Below are 23,148 nucleotides of genomic sequence, written 5' to 3'. Positions count from 1 at the left end.
AAAATTGATGATAGTCTTGGCCAGTTATCTCTGATTGGCTACCAGTGGAGATTGAGCTCCCCCCAGTCTCCAAAAGTTAGATAGGGCAATCTGCCTGCTCCTTCATATACTACTTTTTGGCTATCCATTAATGAGCTTCATATTCATCTCCATGTGTTCTAGTTATAATACAGTTCCTTGTATTGACCTGTCAGATGCCTTTGCAAAGTCCAACAGTATATCCAACACTTGAGCTGGATAAACAAAATGTTGCATACATTTCTTTGATCCAACTCATCTGTCACTTTATTATAATAAGTAAATTACTAGGCCTTTCACCAAATCATGCTCTCCTCACGAGAGCATTATAGTCCTATTCACCCATTCCAGAATTCTACATATGACCAACTTTTCCAGTATTTTAGCCAATGCTTCCAAGATGCTAATTAGTTTATAATAATGTTACCTGGGTCTTGGAGTCCCCTTTATGCAATGAACTGCTTTTCCCCCTCTTTCTTACCTTTAGACTCTTACCAGAGTACTGATGATAGGGAGGGTGTTCTGCTTCTGACATCACCTTCTCTATTATCATCATCATTCATTAGCATTATTCTTTCATAGTCATTTCTTCTCTTACCACATAGCAAAAAGAACTCTTTGGGATTTCATTTGTCCTGCCTGACTAATTTCCTGTCATAGCCTGATTTTGATTTCCTTTCCATTCTGTTCACTGTTCTTGCCAATGCTTTGTCCTTATATACCCTCTAAAACATTTTTTTGCAACTCCTGCTTAATGATGCAACTTTTCAATTTAACTGCTGCCTGATTTATCCTCTTCATACTGGGTGTGTACTACCTCCTTCAAACACCCCTTGACTATCTTCCATGTGCTGATAACATCCTTCCCTTGCAGATTTTATGCTGCCAGAGCACTTGTTTATTTCTCAGTTTGTGATAACCTGCTTTGTAGGTCTATCTATATCTCTTTCTTAACTGAAAATGTAACATGTTTGGTAATCACCCAAGCTGAGACTTTGTAGACACTCCTCATTAGAGGTAATGTGACTAATTTGTTTCTTGACAAATCTTCTGATGTAGTCAACAGCTCCAACATTCTCAAATCCTAAATTCCCTCCTGCATATGTTGCTTAATATAATTTTCATAATACTTGTATAAATTCATTTCCTTTCCTCCTTCCAATCTGTGCCCTTGTAATTGAAGTTATAATTACTTGCCATGCAATCACCATTCTGTCAGCATCATCTTTTGCACTCACTGACCTTAAATTGTGGTTATTTTAAAGTCAGAAATTATCGGGACAGTTTCTTTATAACTAAAGTAGATCATAAGAAAGATTCCGGTAATTGGACCACATATCTATTAAAATAAATATCTTCTTCAGGTTCCCATCTGCCATACGGCCGTGGGAGGGCAGCCATTCTAGGGAGAGATGATTATGAGCAAGGTGGTTTCCCGTTGCCTTCCTTGCCGTAATTATTTATGACTGTAACCTGTGTGTTCACGGGGCCGGTTTGCCTGCTTGCGGGATGAAAAACCTCAGATAAACTGGCGGAAAAAACCCTGCGGCCCATGCCCAAGACCGGCTAACTTGGCTATGGCTGAGGAAGATCCTTAAGCTCCTCACGTCGTGGACGGGAATCGAACCTAGGACACTCCTTCCCCAGGCATATGGTTGCGAAGCGCAAAGCCACTAGGCTAACCGCGTGAAAATAAATATCAATAAAAATAAAAAACCCGAAAAGTTTTGTAAGTTGTTTGACTTGCATCTTCAGGGGTCAAAGATAACTAAAAGTTTAAACACAAGAATTTGTTGTTTCAAGGATACTTGCGACATAAGACTGAATGATTGGATTCTTTTTTCTCTTGAAAAAAGAATCCAAGAACATCAATCATCCATTCTTCACAACAAACCTGAAAAGTCTGGATTGGCTCAACACGGGATTGAAACTGACCACAGCATCCTTTGGTCCAGGACTCGCCTCTTACATAGATCCCGTTATAGGTTCGAATGTTTGTTCAAGGAAAGCGTGGAGGCCTTGCTCCATCGCCCCAACCAACTCTTGAACCATCTAGAGACATCAATTAATCAGTGACCAGCAGTGTGAATTCCGCTACATGCAATCTACAGCTGATCTTCCTGCTTTCACTACCAACCTATGGACTCAGGCCATGGAAAAATTTGGAGAAACTCATGCAGTTGCTCTTGACATTTCAAAGGCATTTGATTGGATTTGGCACAGGAGCCTACTTAACAAACTACCATCTTCACTCTGCAACTGGATCACCAACTTTCTCACTGGTCACTCACTATGTGCAATGGTGGAGAGTTTACGCTCCTTAGATTTCCCCACCAGTGCAGGAATACCCCAGGGTTCTGTTCTTTCATCCACTCTCTTCCTTCTTATTCTTCTTCCTAACATGGATTTTAGGCCAGGTGACCTGCTCCGGTCTCGTGCCAACTCTTTCGTGGTCTTCCAATTATTCTTTTTCCACGTATTTTATATTTGTATAATATTTTCGGTAGTCTACTCTTGTCCATTCGATTTAATGTTCCATCCATTTTTGTTTATACAGTTGTATGTAGTAATTAATTGGTTTTATATTCAGGGATTGCAAAATTTCTTCATTTGTTTTATGGTCCCACTTGGTATATCCAGCGTGGATATACCAAGTGGGAAATTTTTCTGAGAAATTTCATTTCTGCTATTTGAATTTATTTTTCATCTTTCATTTTTATAGTCCATGTTTCGCTTCTGTATAGTAGAGTTGGTTTTGACAAGACATTATATAGTCTGATTCTAGTGTGTTTTTGTACTAGGGATGGCTTAAATATATTATTTATTATGCCATTTACTTTGACAAAGTTTGATATTTTAGTTTCTATGTCTTTTTCTTCTTCGTATAATAAATTGCATTCCAAGTATCCGAAAGTATTTACTTGTTCTAATATTTTATCATCTATCACTATTTTACTTCTTACTGGGTTTTCTCCTTTGAATGCCATTATTTCTGTTTTTTCTTTAGATATTGTCATATTATATTGTTTTGAGATATCATGTAATGATTTTTTTATTATTATTATTGTTCCAGGCAACTCCAAGGAGTCGACAGACTCATCGAGGGAGGCCCTAACATCATGTCAAGAACAACTATTCGACATTCACACAGTATCTATCATACCTTGCCTTGAACTCATTCACGGTCGTAGCACCCACAACAGACTCTGGAAGCTTATTCCACTCATTCACTACTCTCCAAGTAAAAAACCTAGCTCTAACACCCTTGTTAACCACGCTCTTGCCCAGCTTCCATTCATGGCCCCTAGTCATCCCACCACCAGTCATATTTTCAAAAATATCTTCTGGATCAATCTTATAGAAACCCTTCAGTAATTTGAATGTCTCAATCATATCACCCCACCTTCGCCTATCGACCAATTTCTGCAACCCACAAATCTTCAACCTATTCTCATAAGGTTCATTCCACAGACCTGCTATCATCTTGGTCACTCGTCTCTGGATCCTCTCCACTTCCTCCCCATCACAAAGAAACCCCTGGTGCCCATAACTGGGCACAGTAGTCCAGATGGGGTCTTATCAAGGCTCGATACAGAGGAACAACAACTTGTTTGTCTCTGCATGTTAAAGTATTTTTCAGAAGCCAAGTGATTTGGTGAGCTGTTTTAGTCACTTTTACAATGTGCCCCCTAAACTTCAATTCACTATCCACCAACACTCCCAAATCCCTGACCTCATCAACCACCTGGAGTACGGTTCCACCAATGCGATATACTGCTGCTATTCTTTTCACCCCAAAGTGCATAACCTTACACTTTGGCACATTAAATTGACATCCATTTTTCCTAGCCCAGTCCTCCAAACTATCCAAATCATCCTGTAAAAATTTGACATCCTGTGCACTCATAATTGCTCTACCCAACTTTGCATCATCAGCAAACAAGTGAACACTTCCTCTCAAATCGTTTCCTATATCATTGATGAACAAACTGAAAAGCAGTGGTCCAAGAACAGAGCCCTGTGGCACTCCACTAGTCACAAGCCGTCTTTTAGACTCCACTCCTGAATAAACCACTCTCTGGTATCTCTCCTTCAACCACTCTCTGGTATCTCTCCTTCAACCACCCTCCTATCCATCTCACCAACCCTATATCTATCCCCATCTGCTCCAGTTTACTGATTAGGGTTCTATGTGGTATCCTATCAAAAGCCTTGGCAAGGTCCAGTAGTATTACTGTAAACCCATTACCCCTATCCAGTTCAGCCGTCACTGTGTTATAAAACGTGAGCAAGTTACTGAGGCATGATCTACCCTTCACAAAACCATGCTGTCCCCCATACAATATCCCATTTTCATCTATCCAATCCTGTATTCTTTTCTTGACTAATTTCTCTAAGACCTTGACAATGATTCCTGATATGCTAATCAGTTGGTAATTTACAACAGCAGTCTTGGAACCACCTTTATGCAGTGGAACTATTTTCCCCTCTTTCCACCCCCTCGGGACTAACCCAGACCCGAGACTCAAATTAAACAAAATGGTCAAGGGTACTGACAATGCTTTAGCTGCTTCTCGTACAACACGAGCTGGTATACCATCCAATCCCACAGATGTATTGACATTGAGGTTATGCAATAGACTACTCACCTCCACTTCATTCACCACAATTCCCGTATAATCTACTGGTACGTTCGTTTCAGCAATGTCACCACCTGGATGATATATTCTTGCAAAGTGCTCACTCAGTAACTCAACTATATCAACTGATTCAGTTACCTCCCTACCATCGGCATTCTTTAAAATCATTCTGCCATGTACATTTTTCCTTTTACTTGCTACATACCCAAAAAACTGTTTAGGATTCTCTTTAGCCTGCATGGCCAATGTTCTTTCGTAATCCTTTTTTGCTTTTCTTACCACACTCGTTACCCTTCTGGCGTGCGCTTTATACCATTCGTGTTCTGCCGGTCACCTTTCTCCTTAAATTCCCTCCATAGTTGTTTCTTTTTTTGCAGCTCAAGCTTAATGGTGTTATTCATCCATTTAACCCCTAGTTGATTTATTATTCGGACTCTAGGTATACAGTCAGCCATTGCTTCATGCAAACACTTCCTAACTACCCACCATGCACTGACCATGCATTTAATGATCTTTATAAATCATCTTCTGATGTAGCTAATACTATTTGATCATCTGCAAATAGTAGTGTATCTATCTTCATTTGTGGGGTTATTTGTATGCCAAATGGGTTATACTGTTTCCAGATTCCAGATTGTTATAATTTTATATATATATATCTACTCTATACATATAAAAAGATAAGCCGAAATTTAAAACGTTTTTTGTCTTACCAACCCAGAACTCGTGGGGGTTGGGCGTTCGTAGGCACCGGGGGGGTGGCACAGCCCCCTAATATATATATTATATATATATATATATATATATATATATAAATTTTATATATAATATATATAAGTTTTATATTATATAAATATAAAATTTATATTTATATATAAATTTTGTCAAACACTTTTTCATAATCAATAAAGGCTACGTGTTTCTTCTTGAAATTCTCTTCTCATTTCTATTAATTGCATCTATGTAGGATTGGCCTTTTCAGAAACCGTTTTGTTTTTCTAGTAGTTTGTCTTCTACAATACTGTTTAGCTTCTCTTTTAATATTCCTGTATTTAGCAGGCTAATTCCCTTATAGTTATTGCAATCGTCTTTATTTCCTTTTTCATAGATTGGGATAACCAGTACTTTTCTCCAAGAGGAAGCAGTTTTTCAAGACATTCAAACCATATCAAAAATTTTCAGAAGTCTTTCATTAAATTTTTCATCTGCATTTTTGTATAGTTCTATATTTATATTATCTTCTCCTGCTGTTTTCCTATTTTTCACCTTCTTTATTGTATTTTTCAGTTCTAACATTGTGATATTTTCTGTTAGGTCATTCTCTTTGTTTTATAAAATTTTATTTCATTGTCTCATCTGTCCAGAGATTTTGGAAATAGGTCACCCATTTTTCTAAATCTCGTTTGTATTTTTATCTTTTCTTTTATTTCTTTATTCATATATTTTATTACTTTATAGGTTTTGGGTTGCAGCTTAAATATATTCTTTTCTAGTTCTGTTACAAAATTGTTCCATCTCTCTCTCTCCCTCTGTTTTTATCTTACTTCTTATTTTGCAATTGAACTGTTACTTTTATACTATATTTCTGCTTCTATTGTTTTGGAAATTAGCTATTTCTGGTAACTGTCTTTTTTTTTTTTTATTACATTTTCTATTTCTTTGTTCCAGTCTCATAGTCCTCTTTTTCTAATCCATTTGCACTTTATTCCTAAGCTTTCTGTTGCTGCTTTTGTGAAAATTTCTTTCAAATTTTCCCATTCCTCTTCTACGTCACTTCATTAATGTATGGTTTCTGTTTTTAAGTTTGTGCATTTGTGATATTGTTGTCTAATATGGGAATTCTGTAATGAAAAAATTTTGTAACTCGGTTGATAAGAATTTTCAATTTTAAATATTTTTAGCCACTGGTTCAAAACAAATTTTTGTTGACACCATATAATGATCAGAATTTAATTCAAAGCCTCGATATGCTCTTACATCTAAAATTATTACAAACTAAAATTTTTAAGTTTGTGCATTTGTGATATTGTTGTCTAATATGGGAATTCTGTAATGAAAAAATTTTGTAACTTGGTTGATAAGAATTTTCAATTTTAAGTATTTTTAGCCACTTTGGTTCAAAACAAATTTTTGTTGACACCATATAATAATCAGAATTTAATTCAAAGCCTCGATATGCTCTTACATCTAAAATTAACTCTGCTAATTTAAAATTTGCAATAACATAGTCAATTACTGATTTGCATCCTCTAACTGACCAAGTATATTTATGTATTTCCTTATGTTTAAACACAGAATTCATTATTCTCATATTATTATAAATGACAAAATCTCGCAGTCTGTGACCATTCTGATTACATGTATCTTTGCCAAATTTACCTATGTTTGTTTTGTAGTTTTTGTTTCCTATTCTGGCATTTAAATCTCCTGCTGGTAGTAAACAGTCAGTCTGTTTGTTTTATCTATGGCATTCTGTAATTCTTGATAAAATATATTACTGTCTTCTTTGCCCACTCTGGGAAAAGAAGATAGTAATATATTTTATAAATATTGCATATGCACCAATTTTGCTAATGACAGTACACTCCGTTCCTCCTTTATATTCGATAAACCTTGTAGTTTTCAAGTATAATCTCCTAGCTATATCCCAGTGGGGTAAGGTCAACCTTGTAAACTTCAATGCCATGAAAACTCAGTTCTGTCTAATCTCTCACAAAAAAAGAGCTTGCATCTCTCCCCCTTGTTTTCAGTAATACTGAAATATCACAATTAGATTTCTCTTCTTGGACCTCTGATCTTTCCTGGCACAACCATATTTCAACTATAGTTTCTGCAGCTGTCAAAAAACTTGGTGTACTTTATCACTCAAGACACTATTTCACACCCTCACAGCTGTAAACTCTATGCAAGCCCAAATCTGCCCAGTCATGGAATACTGCTCCCATATTTAGGGCGATGCACCAAAATCCTCTCTAAGATTGCTCTATTCTATCCAGAAGAAGGCAATCCAGCTAATTAATGATCCATCTGACGTTCAGTTTCTGCCTTGTGCCTCTTTTACAGATGCTTTCGTGGACAGTGCTCTGCTGAAATGGCCACTATTAATCCTCCACTCTCCTCCAAAATCATTAAAACAAGAGCCACTGCTAACTAACACCCTCTTACAGTCCATCTTGAAACTCATTGAACCAACTTCAATGCCTCCTCTTTCATTCCATCTACTTCTGTTGTTTGGAACAGTCCCCCCCCCCAACTGCCTCCCCCAAAGATTGCAACCCTCAGCTGTTCAAGTAAAATATGAACAGACTCCTCCTCTCTTATATTCCTCTCGCCCACACATGGCACTAATATGCTACAGATATTGTAGCCTTTCATGTATGGATCAGATATAAAAAATAAATAAATAAAATACAAGACAATGTCCAACCCAATATTAACTTATGGATCTGAGAGCTAGGTTAGGAAAAAAAAAAACACTTGAACAAAGACTGAAGACCACAGATATGAGAGTTCTAAGAAAAATTAGAGTTGGCATTCATGAGTGTGCAAGCACAGCTAATCTCAAGTCATATGATCACCTAAAGTGGGAGAGGAAAAGTTAGCAAAACAAGTGTTTGATGCAAGGAAAAAAGGCCCAGAGAAAGATTAATACTGAGGTGGATTGATGCACCATGAAAAAAAAAAAGTGTCTGAGAGATAAGATTAATTTTGGGGAAAATTGTCGATATGCAATTAGTAATAATGTAAGCTTTTCATGTAGTACTATCATTGTATCCTGTACATTCCTTGAGAGTACATATCAGGAATTCAATGATGATATTTTAATTTCCATAATATTCCTGAAAGAGGAAATCATCTGATGAAAGATAAAATTTTTTCTAGTTTTCTTCATTTAATGAATTTAACAATATTAATTCACAGCTTGATGTATTTTATACTTATTTCTATGGATGAAGCTGATTGTTAAACATGCATTCAGTATTATGTGCACACTAGTAATTATTATTATTCCTCCAGGGAATCTAAGCACCTATCAAGGAAGGGTTCCCCCCTTCTAGGTCACACAGTACCTAAATACCCACTATCTCGCTTTCTCTCTCTCCTTGAACACATTCACTGAAGATGTAGTCACAACATACCCAACAACAGCCTTTACAACGCCACGAGAAAAACCAGAACCTCATGCTTCCTAATCACATCCTTACCCAGATTCCAGGAATGACTGCAAATTCTGACTAACCCCTTCAGTGAGATGCAAAACTGCACTTATATGTCTGTATTATAAGACACCTCCCTTATCAATTTGTACATTTCTATCACATATCCTCTTCACTATTTCTTGAATTCTGAAGAACATATTCCCTCATATGTAACCATATCATCTGGAATGCAATGCTAACAATCACAAAAACAGAAATCACAGTTGAAATTAAATAGAGTAATATCTGAAATTATTACAACAATAGATTCTTAAATGTTCTACTATTTTTAATTTGAACACACAGAGGACCACTAAATGTTACCATGAACTTGTTAAGCTTAAATTAGATTTTACTAAACTTAATCTCCTTTCAAATCCATCATTTCAACTTACAACAATGGTATTCAGTCACTACCTTCTTCTATGAGAGCATCTATCCAAAATCAATCAACATCCAAAACAAACTGTACCATACATTATAATATACTACACATTAACACTGACAGCTCTGTCCTCTATGGTACAAATCTCTGATTTTATACACTGAAAATATTTTCAGTTATGCAGGCAGAGGATGAAAAGTTGGTTCAATAAGTTTGGAGTTGAACTATATATAGGTGTTGACCAGCAGCTGTTCATGTTTATACATGATTAGAGCAAAGTGGAGAGATGGTAATGGCCAGTTCAGCAGAGCAGCACCCATGGAAATACCTACAGAAAAGACAATGCTACAACATAGCATCTATAGGAAAGTGACCAGAAGGAGTCAGTGAGAGAGAGAGAGGGGGGGGGGGGAGTATCAGTTAGGCAAATTGGTCACTTTTATATACCATCTGGCACTCTGGGAGAGGTCATATGTGCACTATTCAAATGTGGGAACGGTATTGTAAGGTCAGGCAGATTTAAGCTTTATGAAGTGTCAGGAGTTAATCAGGTAAGAAGCACTACTGATATCGCTGTCAATATGTGCCTTCATTAGAGATAACTTTTTATAGCTTCAACAAAATATTATTATTTGCAGATTACTTCAGCATTTTCTTGTGCCTCATCTAAAATCCTCCATACACTAAAGAAATTACTTTCAGATTCAAAATTGCTCTGCTGTAACAATAACAACAGCAGGTGCTAAAATCAGTCACGTATATCTTTTATTATTATTATTTTCCTAACCTCTATAGAATCATAAGATATAGTGGGAGGCCAATGCTAGACAACACAAAGTCTTAAATTAAATTGAAAATGCCAAGAAATTATATTCTTGTTTCATCCTTATCCAATAAGCAAACAGTTTGCATGTAAAGTTTTTTCATGACTGGGCTACTTGCATATGCAATGCTTGGAAAGAAGCCAATGGATATCCCCATGGGAAAGGTGTATCGTGCCACGTAACAAGTCACACATTTTCAGCTGGCATAAATTGGAGGATATAATGCTCCCAAGTCAGTGCAACCATGTCCAGGTGAAATGGCTGTGAGAAAGGAACTGACGGAGTTTGAAAGAGGCATTATGATAGGATGTCATGTTGCAAGCCTATCTGTTCGGTAAATTGTTGACAAATTGGGCCATTCAACAATCAGTGATACCATACTGAGATAGAAGAGCAGGAAGTGAACTACAAGTTCTACAGTAGATAACCTGCCACATTCATCAAACGAGACTGTAGGGTGTGCTATGAAGGATAATATGTAAAAATCACGTGTCAGCTGACACATTGAACGCAGAGTTCTAGGAATTGACTGCACAAAAAACATTCCAAATAAAGGCTCACAACATGGGTTTCCATGGTAGGACTGCAATATGCAAGCCCACATTACCCAAACCAACATACAGTGTTGTCTTCAGTGGTGCAAAGACATGCACAGTGGGACATGGATGCTTCAAAATCTGTGTTACGGAGCAACAAATCACGCTATACCCTCTACCAAGCAGATGGACTGGTGTGAGTGTGGTAGATGCCTGGTGAATGTCTCTTACCAGAGTGCATAACCCCCAACTATGAAATTCGGCAGCAGTGGTGTGATAGTATGGTGCTGTTTATCCTGGTATTGACTTTAGTATTTGTAGTGCCACGAACACTGAGAGGTACTTGAACATTCTGGATAATGCAATGCTCTCTACTGTTTGGCATGTCTAAAGAACTGAACCATTGTCTCTCAGCAAGACAATGCACTGTCATAAGGCTGCTGCTGTAACTGCATGGTTTGTGGACATGAATGGCACCACATCTGAATGTGGTGCCATTCATGTCCACATTCAGATGTGGTGCCTCCATAGAGCCCTGATCTCAACCCTATTGAACACCTGAGGGATGAACTGGAGCATCAGGTGAGGTCAAGGGACATTCATCCACAACACTCCATGACCTCAATTACACACCTACATGAAGAATGGTCCAAAATCCCCATTGATTGCTATCATATGCTTGTGGAAAATGTGCCCTATAGGATTACTGCAGTCATCACAGCAAAAGGAGATTGTACATCTTATTAAGGTGGACCCAATGGCTGTTGTTTCTCACACTATGGTATCAGTTGACTTCATTCCCAGCAGTGTAGAGGCTAATGACTTTGCATTAAATTAACTGCCTTAGCATCCCATGATGCAAAGCGCACATCCTTTTAATTGTGTATAATGCTATGACCTTTATTTGACCTTTATTGAGGTCTCATCAGTGGGGGCCAGACCCAGAAGAGATACTAGGGTTTTAATATTATTTTAATAATAAGATGCTTTACCTCGTCACTACTTGTATATGGATTTTATATATATATATATATAACTTCTGCTTTACTTCAACCCTGGTTGAAGTAATGCATAATGAATCCTCCAGTGACCCTTCCCATAAGCACAGCATTACACACACACACACACAAAAGGATGTGCATTGTATTATGGTATACTAAGGCTAATGTGAAGTCATTAGCCTTTATGTGGAGGAAGCCTAATCGTGAAAAAACCTCACATGCAACTTTTTGCTTACACTTGGATAAAGAATGAAACAAGAATATAATTTCTTGGTATTTTTAATTTAATTTATTATTATTCGTGACACCTCCAAGAAGTCCAAAGACTCATCGCGGGAGGACACCCACTGTACAACTCTCCGTCTCCACCACTACACCGATCCTCTACTACCAATCATCTACATCAGTGCCATCCCCGGACCACCACCACAGCTAGTATTTTTTGTCTGTAAATTGTATGTGTTCTGAGGGGCCGATCTGTATGCAGGATGAAAAATCCTGCTACCTCCATATGAGATTGGCTAACTCACCTTCAATTGAAAAAGTCCATATAAAGATTCCTCCCGTCTTGACGAGAATCGAACTTAGGACTTTTCCAATCGAATGCCGCAACGTACCGTCGTTCTTCCAATTGTGCTAGGGAGGCGCTTTATAACTTACTTTCTACAATAAAGTCTATCATACCACTCCTTAAACTTATCCACCATTAGCACATTTACCACCCTCTCAAACAAATACATTCCATTCTACTACTACTCTCCATGCAAAAAACTTACTTTTAACTCTCTTATTATTTCCTTCTGCTGATTCCAAGGATGGGCCCCGTCCTTATTCTCTCTCCTTGTTTTTATCATATGAAAAATATTCTCAGTGTTAATCTGAATGAGCTTTGAACAGCTTAATGTCTCAATCATATCCTCTCCTTTTCATCCACCAAACTGCATAGTTTGCATGCTTTCAGTCTATTCTCATAACCAACATTCTACAATATTTGACTACACAATTCTAGCCACTTTCATATGATTATCAATATTTTATAATATACATCAAAATAAAATATATTTTATAAATAATTGTATAAAGCAATGTGCATTTTTCTTAAATAAATGTTCACAAAGCACAAATTCTGATAGATAATAACCTAGTCACATCGAAAGCCTTGAAAATACAATTGTCTTTTTTCTCACTTTCTCGCAAAAAGACCTTACTTTTTCCGCTCTTACCTTTCATAATACTGAGCTCAACAGTAAAGACAACATATTGTCTTTGGACTGATGCTTATTCCCTAGTGGAAGAATATAAAGGATGCAACACCTTGGGGGAGGGAGAGCAAAAGAGGATTATGTCTAAGATACAAGCTATCAGGGAATAAGAAATAATACAAGAAATGCTCTAATTGATAGGGGGAGGGGTTATACTTTTACACACACAAAAAAAAAAATTTGCAAATATATGTCTTTACTTGGTTGATTTTAAGGAATGATATTTAAAGTGCTGAAAAAAGTACAAATGAATGAAAAATGATATATTCATAATTAATTTAATTTTAAAAGAAACGTGAAATAAACATTAAACATTTATCTTTAATGAAAAGACAGCTACAAAATAGGAAATTATACAAATAACTGATGAAGAAATAAGCCTAAACAAATTAAATGAATTTTTTTCCCACAAAATAAAATAAAATAAAATATATATAAAAGCAACTGATTGAAGAATTTAATAAAGGCTGTTCCTGACCCATATCTCACTAAACTATACACAGGGAACTGAGGAGAATCAGTAGTGGCAGTCACGTGCCTGCAACCAGTTATTCTGCAAATAACCGGAAACTTTACCTACAGCAGTATGACTGTACACCGGAAGACTGGGAAAAAAGTCATGGTCCGACAAGTCAGGGTAGACCTTGTTCTGTACCGATGGTAGGCAGAGAGTTTGGCAGGGGTCCCATGAAGTAATGAACCCAGTTTGCCTTGTAAACACAATTCAAGGTTCTGGATGTGGTGTCACAGTGTCGGGCATGTTTTGTTGGTACTTTTTTTTTTATCCAGCAGGTGACGGTTGTTTCATGGATGACAATGTTACTGTCCATCATGCAAGAATTATTCAGCAGTGGTTCAGCAAGAATGACAGCAACTTTCACCATCTTCCCTAGCCACCATAAAATCTGGAATTTCATTGAAAACATATGGAACATGTTAGAAAAACAGATTTGCAAGCAAAGTCCTCTTCCATCAAATCTGAGTCAGTTAAGGACTCTCTCTGGTGAACTTCTGGTATACTGTAAATGCAATTCAACACCTAGCAGAAGCTATGCCAAACCATACATGTGCTATAATTCAGGCTAAAGGAGGTCCAACATGGTATTGAAGAAAAGTTTCTAATTCAGTGGCTGGTATGTGTAGGATTCAAACACACTACTGCCACTATAAACAAGCAGTGGCTTTTCCAAATGAAATATGCATGAATTGCCATAAAGCATCAGCAACAACACCTAATTATTAAATATAATGTCGATAAAAGCAGCCAGTTCTAAATTTCAGCCAGCCTCCTTCCCCAGTATCTGGCTCACTTTTTTACATACGTGATGCATATAAAAAGAGGGCATTGTGGAGGCAGCATAAGAGAAGTGGAAATAACCAATTCCATGAGGTCTACAAAGACCAGGCAAGAAGGGTGACTTGGTTGGTGAGGATAGCTAAAGAGAGGTATGAACAGTAGTTAGCTAATGAAGCCAAAAGGAATCCTAAGGATTCCTTTTGGCTTCGTTAGGTAACTCATTATGATTCATTCATTTTGATTTATAGCCAGCAAAAGAAAGAATGAATATGGAAGGATGACATTGATAGGAGAAAATGGTATAAAGACAGCTGTTGTAGAATGTGTGGTGGAGATACTTAATGAGTAGTTCATATAAGTCTTTCACTCTTGTGAATGTGACTTCATGGAGAGCTTGAGAGCAGTAGATGATGGGGAAGAGAGACTAACTGTAAGTAAGCAAGAGGTGCTTGGGGAGTTGAGTAAACCAGAAGTTAATAAGGCTATGGGACTTGATAATATATCGCCACGTATTCTGAAGGAATGTGCCAGGGAGTTGACACCTGTCTTGACATATTTTTTTAATCCGAGTCTTGCACTCGGTCAAGTCCCTAAGGAGTGGAAGGAGGGCAAGATTGTGCCACTTCATAAAGGAGGTGATCGAACTCAAGCATCAAACTATAGGCCTATCTGTGTGTCAGGTGTTGTGGTTAAGTTGTTGGAGAAGCTTATGAGAACTAGGATCCAGAGTTGGGTTGATAACAATGGCATTATCTTTGATGGACAGCATGGATTTGCTAAAGGGAGGTCATGTTTTAGTAATCTACTTACTTATTACAATAAAGTGACTCCTTCCTTGGACAGAGGAGAAGGATACACAGTAATATACTTAGATTTTGCAAAGGCTTTTGATGGAGTACCTCATGATAAATTGATAGTCAAACTAGAGCAGATGGGTTGGATATTAGATTAGTGACTGGCTTGGAGACTGGCTATCTGATAGGTATCAACAAGTTGTGTATGGGGGGAGCGATATCCAGGAAAAGGAAAGTCACTAGTGGAGTGCTCAGGGGTCTGTTTTGAGGCCATTACTATTTAACTTGTATATTAACAATATAGGTGAAGATTTGGATGGAGATATTCAGTTGTTTGCAGATGATGAAAAGTTGGAATGAACCATGAAGAGTAGTAAAGATGTTGTGGCCTTACAAGAAGACTTGAATAAATTCAGTGATTGGGCATGGAAATGGAGATGTGAGTTCAATGTTGCAAAATGTAAGGTTTTAAAATTTGGAAAACAAAGATGGGATGCAGAATTTATGCTTGGTGAGGATATATTGTTGGAGGTGGAAGAAATGGGGTGATAGCGGATAAGGACCTGAAATTTAGGGGATACATAGCCAAAATTGTGAAGACAACACAAAGGCTTCTGGGAATGATGCAGAGGACAATGACGTGTAGAAATAGGGAGATTCTTGTTCCGTTGTATAAGGCTTTGATTAGGCCACACATGGACTATTGTGACCAGATTTGGTCACCTGGTTTTCAGAAGGATGAAGAGATGTTGGAAAGGGTCCAAAGGTGATTGACTAAGGTAGTTTCTGACCTCTGGAGTGTCGATTATGAGGAAAGATTGAGAAGATGTAATTTGCAGAGTCTGGTGGACAGAAGGAAGAGGGGAGATATGATAGAGACCTACAAGTTGGTAAGGGGTTGTTATAGGATCAATGCTGGAGAAGTTCTACAGAAAATAGTGGGAGATCGGGGGAGAACCAGAGGTCATTCCTGGAAACTGTATAAAGAGGGTGTGAGTAGGGGAGTGAGGGGCAGGTGTTTTTCGTGCAGAGTTGTAAATGATTGGAATGCCTTGCCTGAGAGTGTGGTGTCTGCAAGGAGTTTGAATGTGTTCAAGGCACGGTATGATGAGCTGTGTGTGTGATAAAAGGACCTCCCAGATGAGTCTTTGACTCCATGAGGTCTTGGGGTAGTAATAATAATAATAAAATATCTTCTTCTTCTTCCTCCTCCTCAGCTATTTTCAATCTACTGCTGAATGAAGGCCTCCCCCATGATCTTCCAATTTTCCTGATCTTCTGCTATCCATCTCTTTCCAACCAGTTTTCCTATTTCATATTTGTTTTTCCATTTGTTTAGTTAATGCCCATTATGCATTAACCATGCGTGAGGTACTGATGATATGCATTGGTTGAATACTTTACTTTTCAGGCAGATGGGCAAGTTATTTTTGAAGATGTAGTTCAATTTCCCAAATGAATACCAGGCTAAATGTATTCTTCTAATTTTGCTCTGTAATCCATTTTCAGTGTCAAAATGTTGCCCAAGTACACATAAGAGGAGACTATTTCTATTGGCTCATCATCAAGTTTTATTGTTTTTGCTCCTAAGGACCTATTGAACATAACTTTTATTTTTTCTCTATTTATTTTAAGACTATCTTCTTGCTTTCTATGTTCAGTATATTTATCATTTACTGTAGGTTTTATGTTGATTCTGAAATTAATACAGTATTATCTGCATATCTGAAATGTTTACTTTTCACTGTTTTTACTGTTAATTTTTCATTTTTTGTTATGATACCTTTGGAACTCCAGTTAATTTTTTTAATCATCTCCTGAAATGCAACTGTAAAGATTTTAGGAGGGGGGGGTATAGAATCTCCCTCTCTTATCCCCTTTTATATAGGGATCTTGTCGCTTTCTATTTGTTGTCTTATAGTTACTGTTCCGTTTTTGTATATTTCTTTTAACAGTTCCACATGTGAATATGTGTTTTCACATATTCACTTGGTATGGGTTGATTTTCTAGAGTTTCTATTATTGATTTTTGATATGGTCAAAGGCTTTTTCATAATCTATAAATGCTAAACAGAGGTTTTTGATATTATTCTGTTTTTTCCATGATCTGTCTCAGCGCATGTATATGATGGTATTATATCCTTTCTGGAATCCAGCCTGTTCTACTGGTTGTTTTAAATCCAGAATGGGTGTTATTCTGTTAGTTATTGTTTTTATAAGTATTTCACACAGAACTGATAGTAAGCTAATTGATCTGTAATTTTTGACTTTATCTCCTTTTTTATAAATTAATGTTAATAATGTATTATTCCAGATTGTAGGTATTTTCCCTTTATCAATACATAAGTTGATAAGGTTTGTTAGATGTTTTATTAATTCTTCACCAGCAATCTTTATTAATTCAATTTGGATTTGATCTTCTCCTGAAGCTCTTCCATTTTTTCATTTGGTATATTGCTTCATGTTCTTCTTTATCGGTTACTGGTAGTTCAAAATTATTTTCAATATTAGAGTTACTTCTATTATTTTGTATAGTGTTATCTGATTCATCTTTATAAAGTTCTTGGTTAAATTCTTCCAGTCTTTTGATAATTCTTTTTGGATTTCTTGATACTGTACCATTATTTTCTTTTATTGTTACTAAGTGTTTGTTTCCAATCATCAAGCTTCTATCAAATTTTCATATTTTTATTATTTTCTATTATTCGTTACAGAGCCAATCTGTGTTAAAGTGTCAGAGAGGATGGTGCAAACCAGGATTCAGAACTGTGTTGACAAATTGGTATTCTCTTTGATGGACAACATGGATTTGCTAAAGGAAGATCATTTCAGTAATTGGCTTGCTTATTACAATAAGATGGATACACAGTAGAACACTTAGATTTTACAAAGACTTTTGATAGATCGCCACATGATAAGTTGAAAGTTAAACTACAAGATGGGAATGGATATTAGATTAGTGCAATGGATTGGAGTGGGGTACCAGTTCAATGCTGCAAAGTGTAAAGCTTTAAAATTTGAAAAACAAAGATGGGATGTAGCTTATACACTTGGTGAGGATATATTGAAGGAACTGGAGGAAATAAGAGATCTGGATGCAATGGTGGATAGGGATCTAAAGTTTAGAGAATACATTGCTAAAACTGAGGAGAGCACAACAAATTCTGACAATTATGTGAAGAACATTCACTTCTCATATGGCAATTCTGGTTCCATTGTATAAGGCACTGATTAGGCCACCTATGCACTACTGTGCACAGATTTGGTTACCTGGTTTTTAAAAGGATGGAGAGGTGTTGGAAAGGATCCAGAGGCTATTGACTAAGGTAATTTCTGGTCTCTGGAATATTAAGTAGGAAGAAAGGTTGAGAAGATGCAATTTACAGTTTCATTGATAGGAGGAGAAGGGATAATCTGGATTACAGATAGATGTTGAAATTTTTTCCACTTGGTTATACTATAAATTAAATAAATAGTGCTTTGCGTTATAGGATACTAAGGCAAGTGATGTGAAGTCATTGGCCTCTATATACGAGTTGCCCAGTTGTGAAGTTACTTCACATGCAAACTTTGTTTGTTTGTACTTGGATAAAGAATTAAACCAATAATGTAATTTCTTGGCATCTGTAATTCATTGTATGACTAAGTGGAAAAACTTTCAACATCTATCTCTAATCCAGAGTATATCAGTAATAAGGTGTGACATCTTTTGGCTACTCGTATATATGGAAATATGACTTCTGCATTACTTCAACCTTGGTATCACCTCTGGATCTGGCTCGAACTGATTAAACCTCAATAAAGGTCAAAACCAGTCTGGGTAGTGGCCCTTCTCATGATGAATATCATTATACATGTATGTAAGGATAAGTGCTTTGCATTATGGGATAATAAGGCAAATGATGTTACATCATAAGCCTCTATATACAAGTAAACCCAGTTGTGAAGTGACTATGCACAAACTTTGTTTGCTTACACTTGGATAAAGGATTAAACCAAGAATATAATTTCTTGGCATCTTTATTTATCATTGTTATATGTGATTAATAATTAATGAAATATGTTACTGTTTTTTGTAATATGTTTTTTTTTTTTTTGTCATTTACATATATTTTTGAAATTATTTTTTTTTATCTGCATCACATTTTTTGCAGTGTCAAGTGATGTTAATCATGTGAGGCAAGGTTTTGTTAATCTGTGAGTTACTAGTGAGCAGTAGATTTTGCAACATTATACAAGAAAAACTTTTTACAAATAAAAGCAAAATCCTTGCCACCTCCTCACAAGCAAAGATTTTACCAAATCTAACCTTCAAATGAAAAAGTCATAGAAGGGTTCCTCAATCCGAGATGACATTTGAACCCAAGTCTTTCCAACAGAATAACAAATGTTATGACTGTGATCTGAAGATATGGTAGTAAGAGAGTAGCATTGGATGGATGTGGGGGGAGTGATTATGCTAGTTGGCAAACCTGCAACGAAGAGGGCTGGGAATTATTTTATTAGGTGCATTGCCCATATATAGCACTAAGATGGTATAGTTTTTGAAACTTCAGGTGTGGGAAAAACATTTTTTTAAAAAAAATCTAATGAATAAGACACTTATGTTTAATACAGTAAAGTAATCACATTTGTATCCTTTGTTAATCAATGTGAACTCCAATAATATGTGTAATCAGAAAATGATTCTATTATTAGTATTGACATGATGTTATAATTAATACATTTGTTTTATTACTGCACAGTGGCTCAATACACATTATAATACCATTATGCCATGATACGAGATATAAACCAACAAAAAATAGAGGAATGGAAAATGAAAATAACTACAGTATAGATCAGTATCTTTCTTTAAATATATATATAAATCGTTATGCTAGTATTCCTAGCAGAGCTGTTCACTTCACAGATAAGTGCTAGTGCATAATATAAACATGCAGAAAAATACAGTTTATAAATCTCTATATTAAAAATATCAATGAGAACATGTGATGTAGATAATAGTAATAATGATATTAGAAGAACAGAAATTGCAACTGCTGACAAAATAACTGAACGCAGTAGAATGCAAGTACTTCAGAAACAATATATCAAACAGAAATATATGTTATGGAATGTATGGTATAATAAAAAAGGTATTTTGGAAAACAAATGATAAAAAAAAATCAAAGCCAGAAATACAAAGTTAATACACACAAACACACACATACCTGGTCTAGCTATAAATATTGTTACAACTTGGACAGCACATACAGTAAATCATTTATAGCTTTCAGCACATACAAACCACATGTATAATGAGCATACTGCAGCACTGAATATTCGAAATGTCCCCCTTCATGCATGCCCAAAGTTGGAGAGGCCACATATCAATGGTGATATGCAAAACATCCACGGAAATACTGCCACTACTCACTCTAAATCTACCTTCAGACTTGCGATGCTGGGGTGTCATATCTTTGCAAGCTACTCTTTCAAGCTCCAACCACAATTTGAAGTCCAACGGATTCAGATTAGAACTTCCTGATGACCAATTGGATGGTGATATGTGGTTGGATACATTTGCCTCCAACCACTATGGTGTGGTCCTTGCCTTGTATGTAAGGACTGAGTCCTGTTGGAAGGTCCACTACCTACTGTGAAACAAGGTGCTGTTCAGGAGCCATACCACAGGTTCCAGCACAGTATCTTGATATGCTCTGACAGAAGTTCTGACCTCTTTCTTGCAGAAATGCAACTTGGATACCCACTGATACATCATCCTCCCCCCCCGACACACCAAACCCACACTGATGCAGGATGATGACCTCTCTGAATCACGGGTGCTTTGGCACATGCTGTGTGTGTGTGTGACCATCTGGGGCATATACCTGATTGTTTTGGCAGTTAAATGACTCTTCAATGGCAAAAATCTTCTAATCTGTGAAGAGGATATCTCTGTGTCCATTGTTTGTTTACTGCCAGAGAAGTGCCTTTCATTTTATCACCCTCTGCCAAATTAGTTGTGGCGTTAGGAAGTGTCCAGCTGAACGACAATAGGCTCTCACCCTCTAGTCATAACTTAGAACCCGTGACATCGTTCTCTGTGAAGTTTTCATCTCTCGTGATATCACTTTCTGCATTTTCACAAAATTATGGCAGAGGCATGCCTTTACAAGCTGTTACATCCTAATGCAGCATGGTTGACCTGTTCTTTGGTGGTCAGATGTCTTCTGTATTGCTATAACAGTTAATAGTCAGATACACAAACATCCTATTGATGCCGAGTGTTTTTAGCATGTTGATAATAACAGGTAGATGCATTCCAACCTCCTAAAGTGCAATTATAACTACATACACCAGACAAATCTCTCTACTGATAAAAATGTGAATGTTAGCTGCACACAGCACCACTGATGGAACAGGGTTCACACAATTCTGTGGGCAGTGTGGGGGAAGTGCATAAGTTAAAGCAGTATTTATGGCAAGACTGTGTGCATATACTGCAATTAATGCAATACCTCAGTCCATTACTAAGGTAAACATCAGATCATAAGTGAAATAAAAATTTGGGGATAGAATACTGGCTCAGAGTATAGTTGATATAAGGACATATCAACAAAAACTGGGAGTATATGGAGAAATGTCTAACACCAGACTGTCAAAACTAACATTGTTATAATCCAACGAAAAAATTATCTGGGCCAAGTTCAGGTAAGAGGCAAAGAAAAACTAAAGATTATTGGTTGTTTTCAAGGCTATGAAGTCCGCGTATTAAACCTGTTAAACTGCGGGCTCTCGTGGCCAATTTATCTGTTTTGCGGGATGAAACACTGTCGCCTTCGTTATGAAAGTACAGGCCCAAAATTCCCTTTTGGACATCAGATTTTTGTGAATATGAATTTGGAGCTATTATCTGTTTTTTTTTTTTTTTCCTTTAATTTTAGGTGAATCGCGCCACACTGAAACTCGGAAAAACTGGAAAATGATACCTACAGAGCTCCAGCAGCGGAATTAGTTTTAAGACGGACGAGTTCTGAGGCAATAAATATACGACATATTGCTTTTCCGTCTTTTTTTTTTTTTTCACGTAGTCTAATTTCTGCCAAAAACAAATAGTTTTTAATTATTATTTATTTAACATTTGACAACATTTTGTTCTGATTTTTTTTCACGATAAAGGCCATCTTCCCCCCTCTTCTGCATTTTGAAATTTGCACCCAACTTTCAAAATGCAGTTCAGTTTAAAAAATACATACCATACATAAAACTCTTTCCCGAAGATGCGCACGTGGCTTCATCACGCCGTAAATTTGTTTTAGCAGACATGCTTTCTAAGATAAATCAAAATGATAATATGATCAATACGATGCCTCAAACGTAAACATAATATCATGTCGGTAAAAACATTACGGAACTCCAATTTCAACACTCAGATTGCCTTGTTTTGATAAAAACGCCACCTATCGAATAAAAGTAACATGTGAATGTCATTGGATGCTGAAGATATATTAAATAACTAGAACACAACGCAAATTTTAATGCGTATTAAATTAGGCAATCGCTTTAAACGTAAGATACATACTGTATAATTTCAGCATTCAGAGACATGAAATTCTTCACTTTTTTCTTGGAGAAACCTAATGGAGATCATAATTTCTGCCACAAAGTAAACCTATTAATTTTCTTTTTTGTACAACTGAAGAACGTTTGGTATCTTTTCATGGAACTCGCAAAGTATAATATTCTCCAAGTTGGATTTTAATAATGGCTGCTACTAGATACCTTTGGTAAACAAAGAGTGGCATTAGATTGTTTTTTTCTACACTTTGCTCTAAGTATGAATTAATTAGATTATCTCAAGATGCTAAGATCTCAGCACAGTACTTCAGACCTAACGAATTCGATGCCACTGCAATTTATAGGAATCAGAATTCCAGTATTTCAAGATAATTTATTGCTATTGTCTCCATATTTTCAATCATATGTAAAGTATTAAAGATAGTAATGCATTAAAATTTATGAAGCAAAACAAATAAAAACCTCAAAATTGAGGTTCTTACATTGGACACAATATAGGAACGGGGGTAGTAGTCATCGCAACGAAAATATGAAAACAATTATTCATAATATCTCAGTCCTCTTAATGACCTTACAAAAAGGGGACAAAATTTTCCCAGGAGCGTAGTAAACAGAAAGCGTTTGAAGAT

General features: G+C 36.5%; 1 protein-coding gene across 2 annotated transcripts in view; it reads right to left on the bottom strand.

The window, feature by feature from the left end:
* Positions 1 to 22,350, bottom strand: part of LOC150102639 (BTB/POZ domain-containing protein 6-B-like) — a 112,400-nt gene extending 90,050 nt beyond the window's left edge. For both annotated transcript variants that reach the window (XR_016548933.1, XM_090399119.1), the window contains exon 1: positions 22,198 to 22,350. Coding sequence is in view for 1 of the 2 variants with exons in the window: in XM_090399119.1 (XP_090255245.1) it covers positions 22,198 to 22,267 (70 nt within the window). In the remaining variant the exon portion in view is untranslated. The remainder of the gene's footprint in view (positions 1 to 22,197) is intronic.
* Between the last annotated feature and the right edge of the window lie 798 nt (positions 22,351 to 23,148).

The sequence above is a fragment of the Typopeltis vanoorti genome, chromosome 10 (genome assembly GCF_054136105.1).
Source record: "Typopeltis vanoorti isolate ZY-2024b chromosome 10, IOZ_Tvanoo_1.0, whole genome shotgun sequence".
Taxonomy (NCBI): Eukaryota; Metazoa; Arthropoda; class Arachnida; order Uropygi; family Thelyphonidae; genus Typopeltis; species Typopeltis vanoorti.
The sequence above is the reverse complement of the archived record's forward strand: the minus strand, read 5'-3'. Positions and strand labels throughout refer to the sequence as shown.